This window comes from Rhinolophus hipposideros (assembly GCF_964194185.1).
Source record: "Rhinolophus hipposideros genome assembly, chromosome: 16".
Lineage (NCBI taxonomy): Eukaryota > Metazoa > Chordata > Mammalia > Chiroptera > Rhinolophidae > Rhinolophus > Rhinolophus hipposideros.
The window spans coordinates 33,691,283-33,715,806 of NC_138062.1; the positions used below are offsets into that span (position 1 = coordinate 33,691,283).

General features: G+C 36.6%; 1 protein-coding gene across 2 annotated transcripts in view; it reads right to left on the reverse strand.

Annotated features, from left to right (window-relative positions):
* The window catches only part of GALNTL6 (polypeptide N-acetylgalactosaminyltransferase like 6), a 964,301-nt gene that overhangs the window by 187,218 nt on the left and 752,559 nt on the right, over positions 1 to 24,524 (reverse strand). For both annotated transcript variants that reach the window (XM_081077650.1, XM_081077651.1), the window contains exon 6: positions 2,389 to 2,574. In XM_081077650.1, coding sequence (XP_080933776.1) covers positions 2,389 to 2,574 — 186 coding nt within the window. The remainder of the gene's footprint in view (positions 1 to 2,388; positions 2,575 to 24,524) is intronic.

Below are 24,524 nucleotides of genomic sequence, written 5' to 3' on the forward strand. Positions count from 1 at the left end.
TCTTCTCTCTCTCTCTTTCTCTCTCAATTCAAATTCAACAACTATTTATTGAATAGAAACTATGTGCCTGTCACTTTCTAGGTTTGGGGGATACTGCAGTGACTAAAACCACAAAAATCCTTGTCTTTAGGTATGGAACAAAGATAATCAACATACATAGTAAGTAACTAAATTATATGTATGGTAGAAGGTGATAAATGTGATAGAAAGAAAGTAAAACAAGGTATGGGGAATGTGGACTACTGGCTGTGGAAAGGGTTGCAGTTTTAGATAGCATGGCCCAGAGAGCCTGGGGGTCACCTTACTCTTATTTCAGCTAATTAGTAGACAGACCCCAGCACTGTATTTTAAGTTAATCTCCAGCAAGAGCTCTATGAACATCCATTTTCATCTGGGCATGCTTTATCTAAATGGTGTTTCCCCATAAATGTCTTTGAGGGAGAAAATCATCAGTGCTGTGTCCAAAATATTTCTTCTATCACCTCTGCAGGTATTTTAGTATTAAAGTTTCAGTGACTGTCTTCAATCAAATATAGACTCAGGTTGATTTACAAGTTTCTTGACCAACAAGGAGCCCCAAGGTGACCCAAAGAGAATGAGTCTGTTAAACTGTCAACTTTCCCTTCACATTTCCTTTCGGCTCTTATACAGCTGTACTAGCTTAGGGTGAAAGCAGCATGACTAATTTTTCATCTAAGGTTTATGCCTACTTTTCAATTTCCAGGGATCAAACAAACAGACTCTTAATGGGAAATTGAAATTCAGGTATAATCCCAAGGTGAAAAATGAACCAAGAATCAGTGTGACTCCACCTATTTTTTCATTTTGGATGATGAGTCAAAGCACTGATAGAGGAAAATAAAAAAAGACAGTGATCCTGAGCTTGAATCATTTCTTATCCATCAGGCCTACAGGAAATGAAATGCTTTAATGAAAAAAGTAGGTTTCTCTCTCTCTGTCTCTCTTTTTTTTTTTTTTTCTTGTTAGATAATATGAAAAATCACAGGCTCGGTAATTGGCATTTAGGGATTGCTTTGGTTCATAAATAAATTAGGCCTTTTGCTGACTTCTTGAGTATTCAACACCGTGTAGGTCAAATTCAGTTTGAGGGAATCTCTCTGTTCCTGATGAAACTCTAAATTGCTATGTCCTTGGACAAGGTACTTTTAATTAAAAGCTCAGAGGAGTCTTTGGCTGTAGGAGCACTGAAACATTCCTGTTGATGAGGATGGCTGGGCATTCGTCTGGATAGGAGTGTGTAGATGGGGGGATGCGGTGGGGCGTTAGTTGCTGGCCATTTCCTGTTCTTACTCCTATAGAGCTTCAGTTGATTTTCCTACCACATCTTTTACTAATGGCTCTTGTCTGGGTCTAGCCGAGATCCTACACAGTAGCCAACAGCCAATCTTTCTTTCTGAGGCAGCTATTGTGAAGACAGTTGTTACTGGTGTTAGCTCCAAGGCCAGGGACATATTTACAATAAAAGTTGAATTAATGAAACCTAGAAAAATAAGAAGGAGTACAATATGCGCCCACCAGGAGTTTTTAGAAATATTTCTCCCCCCAGGCTTACAATTTGTTCCTTACCCACTACTGGATTTTATATCTGACTTCACTGTGAAATTTAAAAAAAAAGTTAAGCTCAAACTGAGCCGCACATTTGTTCTCTACCTTGAATGACTTCCAATTTGTGCCTGTTTCTAACAGTTCAAGTGTAATGTGACAGAGTCTTTGTCCCTCCTCCTAGCCATATTGTAAGCACTCAAGGCATATCGTCTGGATAGCCGTTCTGAACGTTTGAGGGGGTTCTACTTAAATATGGGGCATTATATATTTAGGGACATGGGCTGGTGCCTGCAGTGAAAAGGAGAACTGGTATTACAAATCCTACAAAATGTCAGGGCGCTTACAATTCAACTGTATTCTAGGGCTGAATAATTTTCTTTCCTCATCTCTTAATAATCCTATAATAATTGTTAAACTGTGTGGGGTGTGCTATGTATGTGTGTGTGTGTGTGTGTGAATTTTAATCTTACTGTAAGTATAGGTAGTATTTTTGAATACTTTTTTTCTTTCAGTGTTTACCCAGTGAATACAACTGCAAAAAGGATAACATCTAAGATAAATGAAAGCTTTTTAAACTTTAAGTTAGATTGCAGTTGGTATTATCTATAATGTCAATTTTAATGCAGTTTTCTAGTTACCTATTTGTCTTCAGCAGTGGTTAAGGTAGAATTCAAGGCTCCCACTGTAAAAATTGTAGAAAGGGTCTCTAACCTTTGTGGATTGCAAACTAAATAGAAGCAAACCACACACTCCCTAGGAAAGAGGACAGTCTCCCCAGGTCCACCTGGTTCCCAGGAGACCACCGTGAAGTTGTGTACTCACTAAGGAGCGGGGGCAGCCAGTTCACATTGACCTCGCAGTGGGAGTCGAGGAATGTTAGGACTTCTCCTCTCGCCATCGATGCCCCCAGGAGTCGGGTACGAATGAGCCCTTCCCTCTTCTTGGTGCGAACAATCCTTACTTTGGAAAATCGGGCCACGTATTCCTCTAACTTATCCTTCAAGTGTTCTAGGAAGGGAGTAGAGAATGCACAGAAAGAACACGAAACATTAGTACAGTGACTCATGGATACTTCTGTAGAGACGGTTTGTGAATGATGAATCTGAGCTTGCCTCCATTTTTCTCCTCTCTTCATCTCCAGGGGAGATACTAAGAAGATTTTATGCCTAGAGGGTATTTGGCTTTACACTTTCCAAAAACGCTTCCTACCCTGCACATACTGTCCTTTGTTTGAACACTGTAGAAGACACTGACACAACAGAGCTTTCCCACACTGTTACTGTTGGCCAGCGGCCACAGTGCTGAATCCGGGCCCGCACTTGCCAAGAAGGCTACACTGCCCCCTACATTCCTGCTGTGAAAAGTCACATGAACATTCCAGCATATGGGCTCTTTGTAATAAGAGGGCTTTCCAGCAAGCCTTCACTTAGTATTGTCTGTATTGAAAATAATGTATGGAAAACCACAAGAAAGAAACATTTCTTTCAAATTAACAAGAACTAAACAAATTTTTATTCCCTTACTAGGTAATAGTAAACTGGTAAGCAAGCTCTGCATCTGGCTTCTGATTTGAAGTGAAAAACTGCTGACTTGCTGTTAAAATTAGACATGGAAAGGGGAAGACAGATGAGATTCTACACAGTCAGCCATTTTGAACTGAGTAATTTATGATTAGAAACGAACAATTTGGGAATGTTTTTCTTTGCCTAATCAAAAAAAAACACACAAAACAAAACAAAACAGTGGAAACAAGATCAAATCAGATAACTTATTTATAGAATAAAATATTTCCTGATAAAAATGCACCAATCTTTCAATTTTTTGTGTGTGCCAAATAAGTGTATTTGGTGGCTTTCTGTGGGCTATATACTCATATAATCGAAATCTTCTGCTTTCACTCTTCTGTATCTAAGACATTAGGAGGGCTTTACTGGAGTTTCTAACAAGTACAGTCTAATATTTATTGAAACAGAATCTTAGTGCAGTCTGTTCTGTAGTTTTTATTTTCAAACTTTCTCTGCCCATCTGCAATGTAGGCCATATTATTATTATCTCTGCCTATGATCGTTAGCAACAGGGATTCCTATCAGGATGTATGATTCCCTTCCCTGCTACTCAGTTTAAAAAGCTGTTAGAATTACTCTGCATTTGGAGTTTGTACATAAGGGTTTGGTTCTTATTCTTATTGCTTCTTCTATTATTATTCGCTTAGTGTTTTTTAAAAAAATCTTAATTTCCCTTTCTTTCCTCAAGTACCCCATAATGATGTTTTACAAATGGGTCAAGTGAAAAAAAAATTCGCTTTCTCATTGTCACTATAAAAGAATACTGGTGGGATCTTTTACAGGAGTGTTTTAGCTCCAAACATGTTTCCCTCTATTTTGTTGGTCCTGTAATGAACAGGGATAGGGGAGATCAGATGATAGGAAGCAAAGATGACAGGATTTGGAGTCAGAACAGGACTGCGTGGAAGGTAGATGGGGAAATATATGAGTAGGTCATTCAAAATCTCTAAGCCTGGATTTACCTATAAAATATAGAGAGTTTGGGTCGTTCTTTTTCCCTCAGAATGTGGTAGAGGGTCAAGCTTTGGTTAGAGACTTGACAGTGCTCATTCAAGAAACATGTATTAAGTCAGTAATTGGAGACGCTAGTAAGTCACTTATTTTATGAAGAGAAAACAGCATTTCTAGCATGAGACATGCCTTTGAAACCTAAGCCTTAAAAATAGAGTTTTCTTATTTCTAGATGAGATTTTGAATAAATATTGTCTTGCAAATTTAAAGAAAAAAGGTTCAGACCAGCAATAAACACACACACACACACACACACACACACACACACACACACACACACACACGACTTTATAGCCATCTTGCAGAATCTCAACCACCAGGGTGAATCCACCTTGTCTTTCTCTGCTTTGAAACAAGTGTGCTGTGCAGGGGGTCTACCTCCTGCCCCCTCCCCTTGGCTTGCTTTTCCCCTGCTTTCTTCTGTGCAGGCTGCAAAGAAAGACTCCAAAGGATATACAGCACAGCACCATCTGTGAATAAGACTGCAGATTTACTATCTTGTCAGGGAAATAAAGCAGAGACCCATCACCCAGCTGCTCAAGCAAAGGCAATGACTAAGCGATAAGTGATCAATACCAGAGCTCTACACGTGCCAGTCTTGAAAGGCCTGTGTTCTGTCAGGACCTCCCACAGTAATCAACGTTTAAGAAATCTTTATAATCTCATTACTGTGATTTATTCAGGCACTGAAATCCCTCTGCATCAGTAATGTACAAACAAGTGTCTTTCTATAAGTTTATTTGCAAATCGGTTGTTTGGACCATAGAACATACTGCCTCATGAAAACAGTGTCATGACAGTTCTTGGGGACTGAAAATAGATCAGGAACAGTTGTTAAGCCCACTAAATTAGTGCTTCCTGCTCCCCCCCTCCCCCCCTGTCTTCTTTAAACTTCATTGCTCTTTTTTTCAAAGGTACGACTAAGAGTACCATCTCATCAGTCTGGACACATTGCTACTTCCTCTCAGACCCCTAAGGACAAACGGGGTCTCTCCTGGGAGAGGGGAGGGGTAATTCTCCACAGCTGACTAAGAAGTGGCCGTGGATGACAGTCCCTTCCAGGTATTCTACATTGAAAATCCAATGGCTGTTGGTCTCCTGAGAGCAGCGGTCTGAACTTTGGATTTAGATTTCCACACCTTTCAGTTTGTAAGATAGTTTCTGGAACTCAGCGGGGACTATCTCTACCTGTTCCATTCATTCTATGCACATTTTCTGATTCGGTGTATTTTTGTTTTATCAAAGCCCATTGGCATGTATTAACAGGATTGCATGGTACGAATTCACAAAGCACAAGGAAAGGTTTGACCTCAAACCGAGTCCACTAAATGTTCAGATCAATTCCTCTAGTTGGAACTTGGTAGTAATAATAATTAGTCTGCTTTGCCTCAGAATAATGACCTAGCTGACTGCCCTTTTGCGGGGTCCATTCTCTCCTAGTAGTTCAATTGTAACATCTAATTACCCATAACTCACAGTGAAGACAGGTATCATCAGTCTAATTAGCAAATTAGTTTCTCCTACAAAGGAGTTACTGGGGATGGTGGAGATGGCTTTCATTTAAAACATTTTGCATTTCTTTTGTATGAACAATTTTTAGATGCATTTTCTAAAATAGAAAAATGATTTTAAACATTATTTTATATTACTTTAACTTAAGCACAGTGTCTTTGAAGATCCCTTTTGAATTCATTTAATTTTTAAAAATAAGAGAATTTGTGGCATTTTTATAAAACAGATTTCTTTAGTGACTATGAGACATTTGTGGAACCATTAACATTTTTTGGTCTGTGGCCATACACTACTGGTGGATACATCACTGTTAAAATCCACTGGGGGGTATTCTGATGACCCCCAATTAAGGGAATATAACTTCAAACATGTCAGTTTTTGCCAAGGTTTCTTGTAACATTGTGAGGCAGTAAGGACATAATAAGTTGTACTGACAAGTCGTACTCTAGTGAAATTTTGGTGCCTTGCTACTATGAATATTAAATTTAGCAGTTTTCTGAATGTATTTTCCTCTTTTTCTAGAGTTTTCCTTTATGCTCCATAAAGTTATATGGAAAATGTCATTCATTAGTATAGTTAGTGTTTAGGGTAGCAACTAAAAAAATCACTGTCAATGATTTTCACAGTGAAGAAGAATATGATTTCCAGACCTGTTGCTGACTGGCTGCATGCCTTTGGGTAAATCACTTCACACCAGTCAACCTCATTTTCCTCACCTACAAGGTGAAGGAAATGTGACTGGTTGATCGTACATATTCCTTCTAGTTCCATGATTCTATGACTAACCTTGTAAAGTTTTACTTATAGAGTCCTAGTCCTATCTAGCATTTACTTTTTCCTAAAGAGTATTCTAATGGTTGGTATTTTGGTGTTTCTTTGGACTGACTCTCAATTTTGAAAGCAAGAGTCAAGCTAAAACATCTCACAGGCTTAGCCAAAAAGCAAACTCCAGGGTCTTTTCTTTGGTCAATATAGCATCAGTCTAATCTCCTGTAGTTTACAGTCTATAAGACTGTCATTGATGTCAAAATAATGATTTTGAAGCACTGTGAGTTCATCAAAGATTTAAGTCTGTTCAATAAGTTATGCCAATTATGTCAGAAAAATATAGTGACAGAGTTTAGACCACTTTCTAGTCTACCTTTGACGAACTGTTTCCCAGGGGACAACTTAGTGACCATTAATATGAGAGAGTATGGCCATGATGTCCCAAATGGAGGGTCCACCAAAGGCCAGGCAAGCAGGTGCCCCAGCTCAGCAGCTGGAATTGAGGCCTAGTAACTTGTGGACCAGTTCCTTATATCTCCTTGGAATTCCCTAATCTACATTTTAAGGGGAGGTTATCAGGAGACACTATTGATCTGGAGATAGACATTTCTATGTTTAAGTACATATCTATGGAGATGAAATTTCTCTGATGTTTATACTGTGGTATTGACAGAGGTAGAATATGACACATAGAATACGTGCTAGTTATCATAGGTGACGCCTAATTATGAGTTCTGAAATCAATACACAGAAACATACATATCTTAAACTTTTCTGGTTAATCCCTATCCAACAAGAAAATACTATTTTTTTTTTTTAAGAAAATACTATTAAGTGCAACTCAGAGTATGCTGGAAAAGTTGAGATCTTATCAGAGAGACAAGAAGTACTCCACAATTAGAGAATATAAAATATTCTTCCATTTCTTGATCTACTTGGCATATGTCATGTACATATTTTAACCCAAAGTGGTGATGTTAAGGATAACTGTCTACATAGCAGGGCTTGTAAAGACTTTTTCTATATTCTTTACACAGGGGAATACACAGATTGTAAGTCTCCAGTTGAACTCCAGAAAATTGTCAATTTCTTTATGTCCTGGTTGGCCACACTAAATCTGTCCCTTTTGATAGACATTTCATATTATCTCTAGAGCACAAAAATTCAATGAAGAAAGCAAAAGAATTTCTGAAACCATATTCAATTGCTATTATGATCTCAACTGGTTTTCTATTTCTTAATATCTTATATTTTATTCTTTTAATATGCAAGGCATCTAAAGCTATTTGGGAAATAGCTTAAATAAGTAATTTAAATAAATTGATACAACGTATTCCAGCTAACATAAAAAAAGAAAAGATATTACTCTTTTGCAACACTTAATGAACTAATGGATCAAGCCATCAAGGGCTGCTAACATCACAAAAGGAGCAAGCATCTTCTCTATTATGTTGAAAGAACTCATCATTGCTTATAAAGTATTCTTGCCCAAAGCACTGAATCTGAATTTGATCATGCTTTTAGATCTAACTACCCATTTATAGGAAGTAAAGGATTGAAGAATATGTTAAATGGCACATCAGGGAGATAATCAGCAAAATCCAGACTATGGTCAGGTCCTTGGACAAGTGGATTGATTTCTTTAACAAATAAATAAGAAGGAAAAAGAAAAGAAATGGAAAGAGAATCCTAAAGATTAAAAGACACTTAAGAAATGTATTGGGGTGGCTGGATGGCTCAGTTGGTTAGAGAGTGAGCTCTCAACAACAAAGTTGCTAGTTCAATTCCTGCATGGGATGGTGGGCTGTGCCCTCTGCAACTAAGATTGAAAACGGTGACCGGACTTGGAGCTGAGCTGCACCCTCCACAACTAGATTGAAAGACAACTTAGAGCTGATGGGCCCTGGAGAAACACACTGTTCCCGGATATCCCTCCAAAAAAAAAAAAAATTGAAAAAAAAAAAAAAAGAAATGTATCAACCAGTAACAATGAGAGTACCTCATATAGATACTGATACAAAGATATAATTAAGAAAGAAAAAAGCAGCCTCTGAGATGTGGGTACTGGTCTGACGTTCTCTGGGAGGCCGTCTTGTTCTCCTGTTGGGTATAACCATTTCACAGGTCATCAGCATTCGAGAAGGTCACTCTGAGACCATGATCAAGTGAGACAAAACAAGGTCACTGTGAAAACCCAAATATACCAAATATTATTCTCTCGTGGCTACACTGAGTGACTGAGTGACTGCTACTTTTACCAATTCTATTTTTATTCAGTTATAGAAAGGATTTGAGATATTCCCCCCCACCCACCCATGAGACTCCTTGACTCCATACAATCATGGCAGGAAAGGACTGGACACCATTCTTCCTGGATCTTTTGCATTTATGCATGTTTTGTGAATGACTACCATTTGTTCCAGATTATCTTTTCAAAGATGTTTATACAGTGAACAGATGTGGAAAACAAAGATCATATCTTTCTCAGGAACAAAAGGCAGGTTTATTTATAGACTCAGAAGGTAGAGATGGTGCTCTGTATGCTTGCTGCCCATTATAAAAGATTCGAATTCAATAAGTTCAAGATTCCTTCCCTATAATACACCCCCTTGCTTATGCAGGCACCCATCTGGGCATATCAGCATTGCCCCCATTAGACTTGGGGGCAAGGGAAACTAACACAGGCATTCTGATCTTCATGCTGCTTGCTGAGTTATGAGTACTGAAGTTGATTGTCTCAGACCCAGGAATCTCATGTTGCAACAGTGCAAAAACTTTATTTCTTTAAAATGATTTTTTTTTCACTTTTCTTTCTCCTTGATTCAAACTGGCATTGTCTATCCTAATAGCACCATGACTCTCTTGCTTCTTTTCTTTCCTTATCTTTCAATCTTTGCACATACTGCTTGACCATGCCTTTAATCGTTAAGTCCTTAGGACATCTACCCATTTGGGTAGATTCTGGTCAGCATCAGTCTTAAGAACAAAGCCTCAGGTCTGTTGCCCATAGAAACAGAGTTTCCCTGTTTCTTGACCTCAGTTGTGTTTTAGCTCCAGACCCATGAAAGCAGAATAACCTTACCAGCTGCATCTCCTTGAAACCAGACAGAACGATGCCATGACATCAGGGCCTGATGCAATGATCAACTGCTTCCTCCCTTAGTGCCAACCAATCAGTAGAGCCCACGACCCCAACTCCCTTAGCTACCATGACTAATGACCTTTTCCCTATATAACCTGTCCCCTAGAGGCTATTGGGAAGCCAGGTCTTTGAATGCTTTCTCACCTGTGTCTCTAGGCTTGGTGTCATTTCCTTAAATAAATCCTTACTTTCTTTGCTGCAAACCCCTGTTCTCATCATGTTTGGCTTTGATGTGCACAGGCAAATGATCCTCCTTTAGTTTTATAACAATGTCTTCTGCTTGCATCCATTAAACACTGCCGGCAAACTTGTTAACTTGCAAGTAGAGCAAAATCTCAGATTTTTAACATTTCTTTACAGAGAGGGGGAAAAGTAACTGGTGAAGGACTCCTAAAAACTCCAAGGCAGTTTTGTCATTCTTCTGACCAGGGCATGGAGAGAAATTGAGGAGGAGCAGGTGCTGGTAATTAGAGAGGCCAGACAATCCAATTGCTACCCCCAACAGCCTAGATCTGGCTCAACTGAGCTCCACTTCCTCACTCACTTATTTCTCATTATTTTCTTCCCCAGTTAAATCTTTTTAGTACCTGCAAATATCTCTGTCAGTACACAAACATTCCATAGAGAGAAACAGTGAGCTGTCTACGGCCATACCACCCTGAACGCGCCCGATCTCGTCTGATCTCGGAAGCTAAGCAGGGTCGGGCCTGGTTAGTACTTGGATGGGAGAAACAGTGAGCTATACTTACCTGGTGAATTGTGATAATGTTCTATGATCAGCTCTTAGAACCACATTTTCCCACATAGAAAATAGGGATGTGATAGATTTCAGGGTGGAGTTTTCTCTTGGCAAGTCAGGTAAGCCTGTAGATGCCTTGGGGTTGAGGGGAAGCAGAGTTTGTCATCTCAAACATGCCTTTCAGACCAGTGATTATTTTAAGCCGGTTATTTTTAAGAAACAGAAGACTCAGAAAGAGCCTTTGACCCTCCCCCCTTATCTGAATACCGGAATTCAGATAGAAAAATCTGTGTAAAGAAAGGAAGCTATCAATTTAGCATCATAATGTGAGCCAAGTGCAACAGGGAGAAAGTCAGCAACATCTGTTTTTAGACTCCCCTCTGGGTCCCACTGTTTGTGGGTGACCCAGCAAGCATCTGTTTGCCAAATGTTTGCTCCTCTTCATGTACCTATGAATTGTCCACTTTCCTTTAGGAGGCCCGGACTTCTGTATCTCTCTCCTTAGCTCAAGATGGCACATTAAACTTATCTGCCCAATTTGTCCTCGGGTGCCATATTTTTAGGGAGCCCTCGTAGGCACATACATAATAAATTTGGTTATGCTCTCCTGTTAATCTGTCTCATGTCAACTTCATTATTAGTCCAGTCAGAAAAGTTAGAAAGGTAGAAAGAAAGTTATTTTTTCCTCCTCCACATGGTCCCGTCTCATTCTCTCTCTCCATTCCATCATTTGCTTAAAGAACAATTGAATTACGCATTTTTCAGAGTAGATTTAAATGTATAATATATTCAGATGAACACAAAAGATACAAAATGCCACAGCACCTTCTCATTTACCCAAAGCATGGTCCCCTTATGGAGTAGCAAACAGCCATTGTCTAGCGCCTGGCATCACTCAGGGAAAGCTGCCTTCTCCATGTTTAGCATTGCAAGTGAGCTTCAAGTCTCATGTATCAATGTTTCTTTGTATGACACCTTATGAATAAAGGCCCAAAAAGTGAAAAAAAAATATATGTGCCACCATACATAAAAGAATTAAAACTTTTCCAGAAAAAAACACAATGTGTAAAAGGGAGTGAGGGAAAAAGGGAGGGAAAGAGGGAGAGAGACAGAGAGAGATATCCATAGTTAAAATATGTGTTATCTTTTGTACTTATAGCATATATACTCTTAGCATGGATTTTGCTAGAGGACAAATAACAGATCACTTCATACAAAATATTCTGGCATTTTGGTAATAGCCTAAAAACTGCCTACACAAACGTATATGTATACTGTACAAATGTCTACACAAATGTAGCCTATCTGTGATGCAACTGTTATTGTAGCTCATTTATGGCAAATTTGATTTGCACATTTCTTATTTGTTTCAATGTTGAGGTGGTAATATATATTAATATTTAGTTATAACATAAATATTTGAATTCTACTTTTCCTTTTGCATAGCATTTTTAAAGAACTATTTAAAAATGGATTTTTTTCCGATGCTCAAATATTTCTCAAATAATTTTATTTAGATTATATGATATTTTTTGAAGCATTTTGTAATTTTCAAGTCATAATTAAAGGACATCTGTGAATGAATAAAAGTAATCTGAATATAATTTATAGTTTGTAATTATTCTGTTTACAGGAAACTAGAATGAGAGCTCTTATATTTTCTCTAAGTCTGGCAATATAAAATTTACTGTAATTCAGAAAGTTTTTCTTTATATAATTTCTCCTTATGCTGTAATTTTTACCTCAATGAAGAAAAAAGATGTAAATGGAAACTGGGTAAAACTCAGAGGTCTTTTCTATGAAATGCTGTTGCTGAGTACTTTGCACTCACCAGAAATCGATCCATTTTAATACAATGGCAACATCTCTGCTTGTTAATACTTCAGTGTTTTTATTGGATTTTAAGCATTCTGTGTATTGCAAAGAATAGGCCATATAGTTTACAAGTTTCCAATTGCACCAGGTACATGATAATTCAGTCCAAATACTCAAATGCAAAATGCTCACCATCAGCATTACAAAAAATAATTGGTTCAACATTATATACTATTTTACCCTGAAAATATTTGAGAATTTTGCCAAAGATAGTGTTAGGCTTTAATCTATAAATATTAGAAAGTAGCTTAATTATAGAAAAATCATTACCTATAATGCAGATAATGCATTTAAATTAAAAAACCCTATACAAAGAACATTTGAATCATCAGGGTTGACACAAGAGAACAAATCTCTAAATTCACCTAAATCACCTCTTCCTTTCTCCCATTCAGTTTTCTGAAAGTTGTGGTAAAATGCACATAACATAAAAATTACCATTTTAATTAATTTTAATTGTACAGTTCAGTAGTGTTAATTATATTCATATTGTTATGCAATGAATCTCCAAAACGTTCTGATCTTGCAAATTGAAACTCTATACCCATTAAACAATAACTTCTATTTTCCCTTTCCCCTAGCCCATAGAAACCACCATTCTACTTTTATTTCTATGAGTTGGACTACTTTAGGTACCTTATATAAGTGAAATCATATAGTATTTGTCTTTTTATGAATGGCTTAGTTTACTCAGCATAATGTTCTCAAGGATCACCCACGTCATGGTATATGTCAGAATTTCTTTGCTTTTTAGGACTGAATAATGTGTTCTGTTGTGCATATATATCACGTTTTATTTATCCATGTATCTCCCAATGAGCATTTGGGTTGTTTCTGCCTTTTGGCTATTGTGAATAATGTTGCTATGAATAAAGGTGCACAAATATCCCTTTGAGAACCTTCTTTCAATTCTCTTGAATATATTTTTTGATATATATATATATCCAAAAACAGAACTGCTAGATCACATGATTGTTCTATTTTTAATTTTTTGTTGAACCTCCATACTGTTTTCCATAGTGGCTGCACCATTTTGCATTCCCATCAACAGTGTGTAAGGGTTTTAGAGTCCTTGTGATTCTTTGTGTAAATGTATATTTAAACAAGTCACATTTTGGTTGAATGTAGAAGAAAACTCTAGGAAAGGTCTTGGGAACTGTCTTAAATGTCTTGAGAACTACAAAACAATTTTCCCTCAAGTGACTCTTCTTAATCTACTAAATACCAAATATTCTATAAAGAAAGAAAAGTCTGAGTACTGACAATGATAAATACTTTCAATATAGAACACAGCAGCTTTCAAAGTAAGAAAATAGCACAGACATCAAAGTTTCAGGACTAAAATTGTTCAGGAAAAGCCTCCAGAAGTTGTTTCTTTTTCCTCCCTGCAATATAGACTAATCAAGAATACATTATCTGAAAACATCCTAGCTTCCAGGCTAAATACATCTTGTGATTATAGAGTTAACCAAAATCTGATTTACGTCTATCTGTGCATCTCCTGTCTACAAGCCTGGCCTCCTCTGACCTTAGGTGTGTGGCCTGTAGGGCACATCTAGTGACCAGCAGGCTTCTGCCCTGTCTTAGCCTACCTTCTTCATTACCAATGCTATCAGGGCGCTAAATGGCGCTTTGTAATTAATTATCTTAGTTACCAAATCCCCCCATTTTCCCCAATATATCTTTTAAATATCTTCTCTCATTCTTCCAAGAAAACTCATTCCTTATCTTTCAGTGGTTCCCTTCATCTCAGGGGGACCAAAAATGAACACTGTATAAGACAATTTGTCTTGCGATGTAAGAGGCAACTTCTTTAAAAAATAAGTTTAACAAAGAAAAAAACAATCAAAAGAACCAGTATGTGACTGTGTTTACCCTCTGAAGTCCTTAGAGGTAAAAGTCCCATGCATCATATTTCACAGTTCTCTAGCTACTTCAATAACTTCTTAGTGTATTTTGCTGAATACCAGCTTATGTGATTTTTAAACTGATTGCTTTTGTATTCTAATATTAATGTTACTGTTACATATTGATTTTTTTTTGTACCTGCACACACATTCATAACTTGGATAAGTAGCCTTTTGTGAGCTGGTTTGACTCTTAATGACCCCCTCTACAAATTGGGACAAAGAGCAAATTTTTCCCATAAAAATAATTCATAATTTTCTGTAGCTTGTTTTCCTAAGACAAAATCAAGATGAGAAATGAAAACTCTGGGCCTACCAATTATGAAGTAACATGAGCCACGTCAACAATACTATGAAAAATGTGTGGTCATAGCCCCCCAGTAAACCCAAATGCAACATGTATCAAGACAGCAAGTTACATTGAACCCACCTCTGAATTTACAGGATTCATAAATTCTTTTATGCGATTAAAAACAACAACAACAACAATACTCAATGTGATTAAAAAAAAACAAAAAAAACAAAGCTGGGATGCCTGAAAAAGAGAGAAATGGGTTTTTACCAGGAGGAAAAGCAAAAAATTCAGATAGAACAAAACCCCAAAATAAATACAAATAAACTCTAAAATGCCATATACCAGCACAGATATCAAAGGGGAGCAATTACTTCCCTGCCCTTTTGAAAGCACTTTCAATTCTGCATTTCTTTTCAGCTGGAAAAAAAAAAAAATCCTTAGCGTAAATCACACATACTTGCTAAAAGCCATTTTGCTTTTCTTCCGGTTCCTCAAAAGCATCCACTGAAATGACTGGGTGGGAATGTTACATGGGCAGAGTTATAGGGACTGTAATCTCAAATTAGCATGTGTGTGAGTGATTGAATAATGTCACCGATAACTGCCAAAACAGCCATAGAGACCTTTGGGGTTTGACAACTTCACAATAAATAAAGACAAATGGTAAAGAATTCCTCTAAATGGTTAGTGTGAGAAAAATGCTGTGTCAAAATTTCAATTTAGATGAGACCAGAACGAAATTAAATGCCTGGGAATTGGTCCTGTTCCCAAGGCTACGTAAACTCCCAGGTCCTAACAGTATTGTTGTACAGCTGTATAGAAGGAGGCATGTAGGAAATGGGCTGTCTGCCTTTGTTGAGGAAAATTGACCTGCTAAAGGTGTACCCTCTCAAGGAATTGCTCCATTTCTTGATAATGCTATTAAAGACTAGAAAGGAAAGGGACCATATAAGATATTGTCTTGGTTTAATATTTAAAAAGAAAATATTACGAGGACTAAAAATGTGTCTCATATTTTTTGAATGAAAAGAACCAACAGAATAAGCAGTAAAATATGACAAAATAATATATAGACATAATCACTATGATTATGTCTACATTTATTGAGTGCTTATAATATCTATTCTAAGGTATGTTCACGTATTCATTTATTAGATCCTTATTTCACCCATTAGAAAAATGATGCTCATTTACAAATGAGGAAAATGTGGGTCAGAAAGGTTAAAAAATTTACATAAGATCATACCGTATAAGTGGAATATTATAAGTACTCAATAAGTGTCAGGGATTATATGTCAGGAAGAAAAAAAAAGCTTGAACCTAAATATATTTATTAAGAATCTTTTAAGTAAAAGGGAATTTAATATAAGGAATTAGGTGCTTATAGTAATAATACATAATTATTATAGACTTGAAAAATTTAGGAAAGTGGAAAGAAGGGGAAAAAATCATTAAGTATTATCTCCAAATTAATAAGCCAGAGAAATACAAACACTGTGTAGTATCACTTATATGTGGAATCTAAAAACAAGTCCGATTCCTAGAAACAGATTATAAAAGTGGTTGCCAGAGGCTGGGGTGTGGAGGAAGCAGGGAGAGGTTGATAAAAGGGCACCAACTTTCAGCTATAAGATGAATAAGGTCTGAAGATCTCACATATCACATGATGATTACAGTTGATGACACTATATTGTATAATTGAAATTTGATAAGAGTAGTACTTAAATGTTCTCACCCAACCCTGCCCCCCACCAAAGGGTGAATATGTGAGGTGATAGATGTGTTAATTCACTTTATGGAGGGAATCCTTTCACAATGCATAAACATATCAAAACACCACTTTGTACACTTTAAATATCTTACAATTTTATGTCAATCATACTTCAATAAAACTGAAAAAAGGTCAATCACTGTTCATATTTTCCTTTCTTTAACTTTTGTGCTTATATTTAGATCTTGGTTCGTTTTAAATTTAACTTTGAAATTCTCCAGGTTATTTTATTAAAGTATTATTTTAAATGTGCCATAATTTTGCCTTATGGCTGATTTAGGTTGTTTACATGCTTACAGTTATTACTATTATAAATAACATATAATGAATATTTTGGTGAATAAGTGTTCTCCAAATCTATAATTTTCCTTAGGAGACATTCCAAGAGCTGAACCTAGTGTATCATAAAAGTGTTAGCCTGTTTAAGTGTAAAGACTCTATAAATGAGTCTCCTTAGAAGAGACTGAGAATGCTGTCTTCATCTGCTATGGAAGTCAAAGAATTTTGAATGGACAAGGGGACTTTAAAGACCATACAATCCATTCTCTTCTGTATTGAAAGAGAACTGAGGCCACCTCCCCCACCACCAAATTGCCAAACCACTGGCACGTTTCTTCCTGTGCTCTCCCTTCTCTCCTGAAAACAGATTGAACTATATGTGCACCCATATAAGGCTACCTTTTCATTTGTGCGCTTCCTTCCCTCTTTTCTCATCCGCTCAGTAACTGGCTCCTATAGGTGACCCATCTCTTCCCTGTATTCTCATTTGAGTCTTGCTACTGAGTCATTCTCTCTTCAAGCAAACACATTACAGTATCCCGTTTCTTAAAAGGCAAACTTTCTTTGACTCACACCCTCCTCCAGCTTCTGTCCTGTTTTTCTTCTTCATTTTTCCCCCCAGCAGGATTTTGTGAAGGAGTTGTTTGACTTGCAGTCTGCAGTTCATCTCCTCCCATTCTCTCTGGCATCCATGCCTTTTATTCATTCATTTAAGATGGTCTTAGAGATCTATACAAATAACATTGTACTAGACACCATGATCATTTACCCATGGAAACAGGCAGGAATTGTGTTTCAGAGGGATTCCTCTGCCAAGATTCAACTCTTGTTTAGACCGAGAGTAAAGGGATATGAATTGAAAACTAAATGTAGAGCTAGAGTAGGAAAGGACAAAGGGAGTTCTTACTAAGGAAATGATTTTTAAGTTCAGTGACAGAGAAGAGAAAATGAGTTCCGAGGCACACAGGTCTAATTGTGAGCACAAAGTACTTTTGTGGTCACCTGCAGGGTTAATTTTGACTGAGATTCATACTTTGCCAATACATCCAGGAAGGCAGGGGTCATAAATAAAGATATAGGTCCTGGAAAATGTCTAAAGTGGTGAAAACCCCTTGCTTGAGTAATTGAAAGCTAAACTGGACAGAGCACTATGAAATATAATTTGGCTCTCTTCTCCAGGGAATAGAGAAAATGATCTAATAGGTCTTTTCCATCTCTGCTTCCTGTGACCTCTGGCTGTTAACATCACTTTAACTCGTTATGTCAAAATGAATTGCCTATTTACCATTGAACTCTAGAAAGCATTTTTTTTCTCCCTAGGTAAGACAACAACCTAGCCTTTGCAACATGCACTTCATTTCAACTTAATCAATGTGCCAAGGAGTCACTTTAAAATGGGTGTTATTATTTCCAGGAAATGTAGCTTACTTGCTGGGCACATGGCTCCCCTTCACTGTCAAGCCAGAGCTCTCCCAAATTTTACAAGAAATTCCCAAGAGAATGTAAAATATATGTGCAGAATGAGAAGCAAAATGAAGTGATATAGGCTTTAAATTGCCAATAACCTCCATAGCAGAATCATTTATTAGTACTGGAATCTACGCAGGCTGGTTTTTTCCATGACAGTAAAAACTGAAAAACACTGATGCAGGATGACTGCATTTATATTCTACAGTATTGCATAGATTTCTCTTTCGTGGGCAGGCAGAAGGAATATAAATTATTTACATATTTTACCAAGAAATAGTGTCTTTGGAGAGTATACAAGTTCTGACAATTAAGTTCGTGAACTCATCCTAGAAAAAGTGCTACATACCTCCTTGCTGAATATCATTATGGTCACCTTCAAAGTATTCCCTTTAGGAAGGTATGCACCGATGTCAGCTCCTAGTCAAACCCGTCAAAGCAATTTTGGAACTCTTTTTCTGGAATGGCCATCAGAGTTGTCGTCATATTACCCTTGACATCCAGAATGTCAACAAAATGTGTTCCTTTCAATATTTCCTTTACCTTCAGGTAAAGAAAGAAGCCATTGAAGACCAGATCAGGTGAGTAGGGGGTGGTGATCCAATACAGTTATTTGTTTACTGGCTAAAAACTCCCTCACAGACAGTGCCGTGTGAGCTAGTGCATTGTCATGATGCAAGAGGCATGAATTGTGGGTGAAAAGTTCAGGTTGTCTAACTTTTTCACGCAGCCTTTTCAGCATTTCCCAATAGTAAACTTGGTTAACTGTTCAGTTGGTACAAATTAATAATGAATAATCCCCCTCTGATATGAAAGAAGTTAGCAACATCGTTGCAACAAGTTTATGAACTTAATTGTCCGACCTCGTATGTTTGTACGTATGTATATATATTATGTACATATATACACCTATATTAATATATATGGCTATATATCCACACACACGTTGATACATATATGCATACATGTATATATCACTTCCATCACTAAGAATAAATGAAAGGTGTTTCATTTGTAATTTACAAAAAAAAAATCATTATTTCCTGCACAGGCTTGATTAAATGAGGCAATAAATCATATGTCTAAAACATGCCAAGCATCTGCCAAAGCAAAAGTTGGCTCAGAAAGTGACAAGAAGAGAATTGTGGAGCAGTAGGCGTTTTATAGTCTGTCACTGATGTGACAAGTAATGATAAAAGGCAGCATTATGTCTCCTCTACTGCTAGTCCAGCCACACATTTCCTACTGTAATTCTTTTGTTTGGCCCTCTTCATCTTCATTTCAATGGGCTGCATATCCTTGACCTGCAACAAACATATATATTTTCCCTGCTAATGATGTGTCTCCTATGGTCCCAGGATTATTTTCACACCTGATGAAATTCATCTATGGAGGCCATAATCAGTCAGTGTGCTGCAAAAGGAACTGGACATGACGTTGATTTTTTCCTACTCTCTGTGAACAGCCAAACCCTGCATTGCTAGTATTTTACTAAAGCTTCACTCTCAGGAGAGATTTGTTTTCCTCCATTACTTTATTAAATCATTTAGCTTGTAAATCCTGCCTGTCTTAAAAATCCGTGTTAGACCAAATCCCTGTTTTTGAATCTGAGACTACGCTCTCTATTTATTTAATTAAGATAAGACTAAACAAATTAAAATCTGTTAAAAATTAATTAATAAAACTAAAAATTAACAAGGTTAGGTCTTTTCTGGAAATGCAGTGTCTCTTTTTGAACAAATAATGAACAAATAAAATATAATGCAAAGTGGTGACAGGCAGTAATATAATGCATGTTGGGAAACAGGGTATAGGCTTCAGAGCTTTTTAGATTACAAACTCAGCGGGGATTATAATAAATTTTCAGATAGAAAGATAATACCTCAAAATAGGGCTCATTTATTCAAGGTATTCAGTGTAGACAGTATAAGGGTTCTTCAGAAAGGAAGGACCCTGGACCTTGAATCGGGTAAGATTTATATATATGAAGAGAAGAAACGGAAAGTGAAGTTTTAGGAATGAAGTAATAAAGAGGGAGGAAATTAGCAGTCCTGAATTGGTGCCTTATTGTAAAAGCAGAACAAAACAAAATCCCCAAACAACTGATCAACAGTCAACCAAACAACAACATCTGCTCGGGTAGACCCTTACAGAATAAATGTTAAATAAAAAAAAACAAACAAACAAACAAAAAAAAACAAAAAAAAAACTGAGAAAAAAACAAAACCTAAGCTATGCAATTATGTGAATCCAAAGAAAACCAAAAACACTAAAACAAGCTGTGACCTCCATATTCTCTTCTTTCCCTTAGTGACTACAGTTTCGTATATTTTCATTTTCATATTTTTTTTTGGGGGGGAGCTAGGTAATACATGCACAGGTAAAGTATTTATTATAATTCTATGTGCCTAAAATATCATTAACATACATATATAAATAAATTTCTACCATAATCTTTTAAAACCTCAGGGGATTTGTTTTGAAAATCTGGCATTATATTACACTACTAGTCATAGAAATACCCTTCATTTATTTATGCTCATTTTGTACTAAGAAATACTTTCTATATTTTATTTTATTTTATTTTATTTACTATATGGTTCTTGTGAATTCTCACGAAATCTAACAAAATCATCATTAAAAGAATCATGAAATGTCTTAAATGGTCTAATATTGTCATGCTGTCCTGGGAGAGACACCATGAAAAAACCAAACTAGTCCATAGCTCCTGGAACTGTGTGCTATCTAGGCTCTGTGATCTTGGGACCAAAATCACATGGACAGGAACTTGTCATGGTTTCTAACAAAAATCAACTCTCTGTACAATGTCAAGGGTAGATACCAGTATAGCAGAATCCAAGGTGCCTTTTTATTTAAGTACAGAAGTAAATCGAAATAGGGAGAAAACAGGCAAGACATGAAGTACTGAATTCAAATATATGTTCATGTTACATAAAATGACATATTCAGAAAGATATCTAGAACTTACTAAAGGTGTTTTTTTTCTGACAATGAGTTTAGCATAAACTTTAGGGTTACATTTAGATACTAACTCTTTCTTTTCTTTCTTTCTTTTTTTTTTTTTTTGACAAGAAACAAAGACTACTTAACCTAGTTCAAGTGAAAGATATATTTCATGGAACCCCAAAGCAGGGAGGGTAGCTGGGCTGCCCTAAAATTTATCTTCATTTTAAAGATTAGGAAACTAGGGATTATAGAAAACAAACAACTGGTCCAAGGTTTTAGGACTCTAGTTCATGTCAAATTCTGTATCTGTTCATTACACTGAGGCAGAATAAAACAATCAAAGGACAAAATATTGAAAACAAATTTCATTATTGTTTAAAACATTCTCCTTGGCTAAAGAGCATTGTATTTCTCCAACATAGAATGAGCAGCACTTCTTAGATTCCTGCATTTTAATACAGTGTTTCAAAGGGAACACAAAAGCAATTCTTTATCTTCTCTCTGCTCCACTTACCTCTGTTTAAGAACTGTTCTTGTCATATGGTATTTGTTGGTTTAGAATAATTGGTGAATGGTTTATATATATTCACCAAATATATATATATATATTTGGTGGTTTACATGTCTGTCACTCCTAACTAGTCTATGAGTACTTAGTATAACATCTGGTAATTAAAGTAAAATTAAACAGCAATTGCCCTTTCTACTTATGAGAGGCAAATCTTTTTTGTTTTTTGCTAGTTAAGATGTGGAAAGACATTATAATTTAAGAGTTTAAAAAACAATGATTAGATTTGTATTTCTAGTAGGTTCCTCGCTAATTGGGCATTAGTTTTAAAAGTAGTCTATGGTGAGATTGTGGTAGGCACTGAATGCCCAGTTAAGTAAGGAATTTGTCTAGTAGATAGTAAGGAATCTGCAATGAGTTTTAAGCAACAGGCTATTTGTAGTATTACAAATAAAAAGTGATGAGAACTTAAATTAGGATGGCAAGCATTTTGAAGAAAAAAACAACAAATGTAGTGAATCAGACAATTTTTGCAATTGCAACAAAAAGAATAAAATACCTAGAAGTAAAGATAGTACCTTACATACTTAACAGAGTATGTAAGGAACCTATACACTAAAAACTATAAGACATTATTAAAAAAATGAAAAAGACACAAATAAATGAAAAGATATTCTGTGTTCATGGATTAGAAGAATCAACATAGTTAAAATGGCCATATTACCCAAAGCAATATACAGATTTAATGCAATCCCCATCAAAATCCCAACTGAGTTTTTTAAAGAAATAGAACAAAAAGATCATCAGATTTGTATGGAATCACAAACGACTGAGAGTAGCCAAAGCAATTCTGAGAAAAAAGAACAAGACTGGAGGTATAAGACTCCCTGACTTCAATTTATACTACAGAGTTACAATAATCAAAACAGCATGGTATTGGCAGAAAAACAGACACACAGACCAATGTAGTAGAACTCAGAACCCAGAAATAAACTCACATAAATATGGACAGAAAATTTTTGACAAAGGAGCCACAAAACAAAGGAGCCACAATACAATGGAGAAAAGGAAGACACTTTAATAAATGGTGCTGAAAAAATTGGAAAGCCACAAAACAATGAAACTAGACTGTCTGCTACCATATAACAAAATTAACTCAAAATGGATCAAACACCTAAATTTAAGACCTGAAACAATAAATTGCACAGAAGAAAGCAATAGGTGCTAAACTAACGGAATGTGGGTTCAGAGAGGATTTTATGAATTTGACCTCAAAGGCAAGGGAAGCAAAAATAAATGAATGGGACCATATCAAACTATAAAGCTTCTGTACAGCAAAAGAAACTATCAACAAAACAATAAGGCAACCAACAGAATGGGAGAAGATATTTGCAAACAACATGTCTGGTAAGGGGCTAATATTCAAAATATATAAAGAACTTATACAACTTAACAACAACAACAAAAACAAACAATCCAATTGAAAAATGGGCTGAGGACCTGAACAGACACATCTCCTAAGAAGAAGACATACAAATGGCTAACAGATACATGAAAAGATACTCAACTTCACTAGCTATTAGGCAAATGCAAATGAAAACCACAATGAGATAATCACCTCACACCTGTTAGAATGGCTATTATCAATAAGACAATAACAAGAGTTGGAGAGGCTGTGGAGAAAAAGGAACCCTCATAAACTGTTGGTGGGAATGTAAATTGGTACAGCCACTATGGAAAAAAGTATGGAGGCTCCTCTTAAAATTAAGAATAGAATTACCATACAACCTAGCAATCCCTCAATTGGGTATCTACCCACAATATCTGAAAACATTTATTTGTAAAGATATATGTACCCCTATGTTCATTGCAGCATTATGCACGGTGGCCAAAAGATAGAGAAAACCAGTGTCCTTTGATAGATGATTAGATAAAGAAGATGTGGTTCATATATACAATGGAATATTACTCAGCCATAAGAAAACATGAAAAGCTGCCATTTGTGACAGCATGGATGGATATTGAGATTATTATGCTAAGTGAAACAAGTCAGACAGAAAAAGTTGAGAACCATATGATTTCACCCATGTGTGATATAAAACTAAAAGCAACAGATGAAGAAGATAAACAAACAGAAACGCATAGATGTAGTCAACAGTTTAGAGGTTATCAGAGGGTAAGTGGGGGGAGGAGGTAAAGGGGGTCAAATATATGGTGTCGGAAGGAGATTTAACTTGGGTGGAGAATACACAATGCAACATATAGACGATATATTATAGAATTGTACACTTGAAACCCCTCTGTAAATTTTCTTATCTAGGTACGTCAGAGTTACATTGAAGAGTCTGAGATAGTCCCCCTTCTAGAATAAGGTCCTCATCCTTGTTCTAAGGACTGACAATAGCTCCGTTCAGAGAAGAGTGCTCATTTCACTGCTGTAAGCTTGTGGTATCCCTCTGCACATGTCTGAGGCCAGACCAGTCATTGTCTGGTATCAGAACAACTTGTACCTGTCAATTCCACTATGTTTCTCATTAATGTATAATATGTGGTTGCTGAACAATATGCATATACCCAAATATGTTATATCTACCCTCTCTCCATCCCTCACCTACTTATTTACCTGTTTTCTCCTACTCTTGAAAACTTCTCTTCTCTAGTCTTTCAATTGTACCCCTGTAGCCACTGCTCTGTCATAAATACTTCCCTATCTTAACTTTATGAGAAACCTTTCTCTCCTCTTTCTTCCAGAGGAAACAACTTAAAATAACCCTTAAAGACTTCCTCTGAAGAAACCACTCACATATTTCACATTCCATATCTTTGGGGACTAAGAGGGGAGCACCCTGAGTGCTGGGTTCAGGTGGTCATTCTTCCAGTCATATCTTCGATCAGGTTTCTACAACAGAATAACATTGATTGAGTGGCTTAAACCACAGGTGTTTATTTCTCACAATTCAGGAGGCTGAGCAGTTCAAGATCAAGGTCCTAGACAATTCTGTTCATGGTGAGGCTCTCTTCTTGGCTTGCAGACAGCCACCTTCTTGCTGTGTCGTCACATGATAGAGAGCTCTGGTCTCTCTTCCTCTTCTTATAAGGACACTAATTCCATAATGGGAGTCTCGCACTTACAAACTAATACATACCCAATT